This window comes from Sphaerodactylus townsendi, linkage group LG03, assembly GCF_021028975.2.
Source record: "Sphaerodactylus townsendi isolate TG3544 linkage group LG03, MPM_Stown_v2.3, whole genome shotgun sequence".
NCBI classification, from domain to species: Eukaryota; Metazoa; Chordata; class Lepidosauria; order Squamata; family Sphaerodactylidae; genus Sphaerodactylus; species Sphaerodactylus townsendi.
Genome location: NC_059427.1, coordinates 163586502 through 163592501, shown reverse-complemented (window position 1 = coordinate 163592501; position 6000 = coordinate 163586502). Strand labels below are relative to the sequence as shown.

At 43.2% G+C, this 6000-nt stretch overlaps 1 protein-coding gene across 2 annotated transcripts in view; it reads right to left on the bottom strand.

Moving 5' to 3' along the window:
• Positions 1 to 419: 419 nt before the first annotated feature.
• The window catches only part of LOC125429580 (vacuolar fusion protein MON1 homolog B-like), a 28597-nt gene continuing 23016 nt past the window's right edge, over positions 420 to 6000 (bottom strand). For both annotated transcript variants that reach the window (XM_048490810.1, XM_048490811.1), the window contains exon 6: positions 420 to 2889. In XM_048490810.1, the coding sequence (XP_048346767.1) occupies positions 2671 to 2889 (219 nt within the window). In that variant the 3' untranslated portion in view covers positions 420 to 2670. The remainder of the gene's footprint in view (positions 2890 to 6000) is intronic.

The window sequence follows — 6000 nt, the reverse complement described above, 5'->3', positions numbered from 1 at the left end:
AGCCCAATCTGGATTGTGCAAATATGTCTGCCGTGGTATTCATAGTAACTATCAATTTTTTCCAGGGCAGACGACCCAGGTCAGGTTTTCATGTTACCAATCTCGGCTCAGCATGGATCCCAAGAAAATGCAATGTAGACAAGTCCCGTGTAAGCCCTTCTCTTGATCACCTGTGAGGAGTAAAATGTAGTCATTTTAGGCATTAAGGCACTGGCCAAAGTATGTGTGGACAATGGAGGGACAGGTTTTTTTAAAAAAAATAAAATAAATTGTGAGCAAGTAGTATTTGGAACTTGTTTGCCCAATCCCCATGATTATTCCTGGAAACATGGTTGCAATTGGCCTTGACAAGTTAAAATAGAAGATTCTTAGGTAACCACACAGCAGACAGAGAAAAAAAGACACGTGCCAAGATGGAGCCGATTCTGAAAGGGGTTGTGTGTGTGTTTAATAAGATGCTTCCAGTTCTCAGTACAACAGTTTAGCCAGAAATATAAAACCTTTGTTGTCAGTCAGCCACATGATGCATGGAATCACTGCTGTTCTCTTTGCCAGGGCAGAAGAAATGCCAGCCAAAAGCAAGCTTAGAAAGCAGCAAGCGCCAGGAGGAATCCAGCTGCAACAGATAAATCCTGCATAGTAGCCTCATTCTTCTAATCGCTGTGGCATTGCCAACGAGGGGAAAATCCAGTTCGGTGCTCAGTCCCCTTCAAAACTGGCAACAGTAAGTTGGTACATTTACATAAGCATTCCAGGTTAAATCCAGCTCCCTTTCCACAATACTCATAAGCCAAGCTCAGGGTAGGAGGGAAAACCTTGCTGGTGGAGAACAAGGGCTCTCCTGCTGAGTAGTGGACAAAAAAAAAGACCTTTTCAAGGAACAGGAAAGACAGGGAACATACCTGTCGAGCAGCAGCAAATTGATACAGGGTGCATATTTGCACAGCAGAGCAGCACTTAGCCAGAAAGGCAAAGGATGCAACTATTAAGTGCTTGAAATGATATTTTTTTTCTCCAGTCTACCCGAGAAGAGCAGCTGTCCCAACCGATGGTACAACCAAACAAAATCTGGAGATAAGAAAAATGGAGATTTATTGACCAAAGAGGCAGTTTAACGTGGACCTTTCCACACTTTCCTGGATGCAGGTGTACAAAGAGACATGCTGCTGCTTGATTTTAAAAGAATGGGGGTGTCCCAACAAAGGGAAAATGTCACTGCTCACAGGAGCAGTGAAGCAGCTAGAAACAAAGGCTTGCCTCTTAATTTTTGTAAGCCTCTGTTTCAGCTAAAGATGGGTCTTCCTTAGGAAAAAAAACCACCAAAAGGGAATTGGGAAAGAGGACAACATGAGAAGGGATGGAAAACAGCAAGACAGTATTTTTCAAAGCCATTTAGGTTCCAATGGACAACATTTAAACAAATGTCAAAAATTCCATCATGGTTCCATAAATACAAACTGAGCCATTATACAATCTAAGACAGTAGTTCAACACCAGATTTTGCAAATTGCAAATAACCATCACACATTTGACCTCTCATGGTTTCAGAACTAATGGCTGAAACAGCTTCCCCCGATTCAAAAGGAAATTAAAAGTCCAAAGAGAGTAGAAGTCAGGTCTCAATCGACAATATCGATGGTCCCAGGACGTGGGATTTTTTTTGGAACTGGGCCTCTTTATTTTGCTCTAAAGATGGCATGAAGCTGATCCAAGTCAGCTCCTCTGAAGTATATATTCAGCCCATCCTAGGTTGATCACTCACTGCTCAAAAGCACTATTCATGGTAAACCTGCAAAAGCAGACTAGACTGCCATTTCAGAAGCCACCCTCCAATATACTGTGGACTAATATTACATGTTTATCAAGGGACAAGACTCTTCTGACAATACCAAGATTATCCCAGGTCAACTGTGTTGCTTGAAAGCTACACTCTCTTTAAAAAAAAAAAAAAACACCCCACAATAGCTACTAGAGTGACACACTACCCAGCAGCCATTTTAGAAACCACCTTCAATCACAATGGACTATTGCATGCTTATCAACAGTCAAGTATTTTCAGGCAAGTTATCCCAAATCACCTCTGAGGTATCCCTATTTGGGTCCCGTTGTTTATTTAATACCGAGAAATGAAGTAGACAAGGCTTCTTTCCTCCAATTTCAGCGCCAAAGATAAAAATTGTTGAAGAGGAAGAATGTGAAAAGATTATGTACCCGCCTCCCAATAATATCAAGGATGCAAGTATTCATTACCTGAAAATGCTAACCTGTTGGAGTCGGAAACAGGCATCAGCGTAAACCATACTTAAATAGAGTCCGTACTTAGAGTCCCCCACCTGCCAATTATATGTCACTTCCACAAGCCAAAAGAGCCACCGTTTTGCTAGCCAGCTCCACAATCTACCTGAGGGCCTCTCTTTAGGTCAATGCCTCCTTACTTGTAAAGCATTTAAGACCCTTATTTTTTTAAAAAAAAAGGCAGACCAAATTTTGCTGGATTTGTCAGCGAATGCAGAGCTTGGCCTGGAAAGCTGGCTCTCCCCTCACAATGGCAGATTAGTTTCAACTTGTGAAGGACAAAACGCCCCTCACCAAGAAGTTCTTCAGTCAAGAGCTTTCTTTAAGAAGGAGCAGCACGCAGGACATTAGTTCAAGATGATAACAGTCCTCGGCCTAGAGGCCTCCAAAGAAACCGTTCTCAGTACCATCAGTTCGGGCCCCCTTGCTTCCTTTACCAGGGTTGGGAGTGGTGGAGTACTTGGGTGGGTAGCGAATGAAGAGCCGGTCTTCTTCTTTCTTTATCCAGCGCAGCAGCTTTGTCAGGACATTGATGGCACCAGCTTTGGTCACCAAGGGACTGAAGCAGGTGTATAATTCAAACTTGCTAGTGACCTAGAAGGAGGAGGGGAAAAAATATTTAGTCCCATTCAGGCACTAGGTCAGGGACTTGCTTCAGGTCCAACACCTAACCCACCTCTTAGGATTGTTATAAGAGAAAAATGGAGGAGAAGAAAATAATGCAAGTCTGTTCCCACAGGAGAGGAAGGTGGGGTATAAATGAATTAAAGAGATAAAGAGATTCTTGGAAAAGGAGCTGGAGATTTTGGCTTCCCAGTCAAGAAAACAGGACATCATTATTATATAGCGACATAGAAAGTGACTTCCTAAGGTTCTAGATTTCACCCATCTTTGAAATCTGGGGGGTATGAGACAGGGAGTATTCCAACCTCATTTAATTACCAACCCAAGAAGTAGGATCACAGTAAGAAGTCTGTTCCTAAAACTTGTGAGAGATGTCAACATCAAACGTCAACAATACAACAACCAAGTTCATCTAGTTTCTGTGGCTCACTCAAGTTGTTAACTCTAGTTCCTCCAATTTGTAAGTCGGGCCATACGAAAAAGTAAATGATTTGTGAAGATTCAAGCAGCATTTCATAATCTGTCTGCAACCATCACAAAGGTCAGCCAAATGACTCAACTGAGAAACTGCCCTTCAGCCAAAACACATCCATCTTTATCTTCCCTCAGTGCTTTCTTGTTGTTGTTGTTGTTGTTTTAAAAATGTACCATTAGTCATATATAAAGTTAAAGTGAGGTCTACCAATTCCCTGCCCAAGACTTTGGAGAAACTGCCCCGCTCCGAAAAAAGTACTGGTGTGTATCACCACAGAAAAGAGCCCTGCCTTCTCACTTAAAATACGTGGAGACGCATTTCACGTTTTTAAATATATTTACCTATTTGAAAAAGGAATCTTCTCAATAAGAGAAAAATCCACTGGCAAATACCACCATGCCTTCAATAGGTCCACAGCTCCGCCTTCCAAAATAATTTAATAGACTCCAGTCCTTCGGACAAAGCTGAAGAATTCATCCCCTCTGCACTATCACTCTTTGGCGTCGTACTTTCTCACCAGCAAATTACCCACTGTCAGCTGTTCCCCGCCCTCGCCCTGCTCAGGTGCAAAAAGTTGTGCCACAAGTGCTCTCACTTTTGCCGAGGAAAGCGAGAATCACACACAGGGCAAGAGGAAGTGAGGGCAATGAGGAGAGGCTGCAGCGTTTGGGACTCTTTAGTTTGGAGAGGAGACATCTGAGGGGGGATATGATTGAAGTCTATAAAATTATGCATGGGGTAGAAAATGTTGACAGAGAGAAATTTTTCTCTCTTTCTCACAATACTAGAACCAGGGGGCATACCTTGAAAATGCTGGGGGGAAGAATTAGGACTAATAAAAGGAAACACTTCTACACGCAACGTGTGATTGGTGTTTGGAATATGCTGCCACAGGAGGTGGTGATGGCCACTAACCTGGATACAGCTTTAAAGGGGAGGCTTGGACAGATTTATGGAGAGAGAGAGATCAATTCTATGGCTACCAATCTTGATCCTCCTTTTTTGATCTCAGATTGCAAATGCCTTTATGCATGACCAAGGGGTGCTCAAGGGAGCAGAAAAAGAAAAAAAAAAGCAAGCAAGCCAAGAAGAAGGAGCCATTGCTTTCACCTCCTAAATGTGAGCTCCCAAAGGCACCTGGTGGGCCACTGCGAGTAGCAGAGTGCTGGACTAGATGGACTCTGGTCTGATCCAGCAGGCTAGTTCTTATGTTCTTATGAAGTGCGCTGAGCCAGAAATCTTGCCCCGACGGGCCTCCTCCATCAGCATGCTACAAAGATGAAGCAAGTCGGGACAAATTTTTTTGCCCTGACATGCTTCCAGTTCCACCGCGCCAAAGCACCAGTGGGTAATCAGCCACCATGTTATTGAAGAAAAGGCACTCTGCTCTGGAATGAAGAGAATCTCTACAGCATTCAAGTTTTATATTCACTGACTTCATTCATTTATTTCTTGAGTAAAATATGTATCAAAGGGTTGGCAGAAGTGTAACATTGAAGACCATGCATGGTATTCGAACACTCCTGCTTTGCAAAACCAAACTCGGCTAAATGAGATGCTTCCCTTAGCAATCCAAGGAAATGGGCGCTATACGAGCCTTGGGACAACATGGGCTACTTTATAAATACTGAGGATGTTTTCCACTTGTTGCAAGACAGCAGACAGCATGTGCCTGATGCATTACCCTTCCCCAATTTATTCAGTTTGTATAACATTTAATTCCTACAGGGGGAAGTTACCATTGCAGTCAAAGAGGTTAAATACATAATGTTGGACGCCTTGATTTTGGGGGAGGGGAGAATTTAAGATAAACACAAAGCCAGCCTCAAAACTCATCAGAAGTGCGAGGTTCTCTGCCCAGGAATGAATAGAAGCAGAAGAGGAGAATCTTTCCCTGCCAAAAGGAGTCCAAAAGCAGCTTATAATCACTTTCCCTTTCCCCCTCACAGCAAGCACCTTGTGAGGTAGGTGGGACTGAGGAAATTCAGAGAAAACCATGACTAGCCCAAGGTCACCCAGCAGGCTTCATGTGAAGGAGTGGGGAATCATATCTGGTTCTTTAGATTATATTAATTAATTAATTAATTAGGGCTCTAGGCGGTTCACAATACAATAAAAACCCAATAAGTTACTAGGTTAGAGCCACCACTCGTATTGGAGGAGAAGGGAATCAAACCCAAACCTCTGGATTAGAGTCTGCCACTCTTAACCCCTACACAATGCCTGTCCAAAATGCCTGTCTTCTAGCGTAGCAACAGCAAGGGCTGCCTGGCAAATGCAGTTTCTCCCCTCCTCTGATCTAAAACCTCATCATAAACATCTCCGCTCTTGCCGTTCCTACTGATGTTCTTGAGAGGATGACAGAATTTGAGAACTCCTCTCTAAAACAACCCATCTTTTAAAGAAAATCCCTCACCTTCCCCCAGTGATTGCATTTTTTAAAAACAAACAAAATCCATTAAACTGGTTGTTGTGGGTTTTCCGGGCTGTGTGGTCGTGGTCTGGTAGGTCTTGTTCCTAATGTTTCGCCTGCATCTGTGGCTGGCATCTTCAGAGGTGTATCACAGAGAGAAGCCTGTTACACACTATGTCTAAACACACAGCCC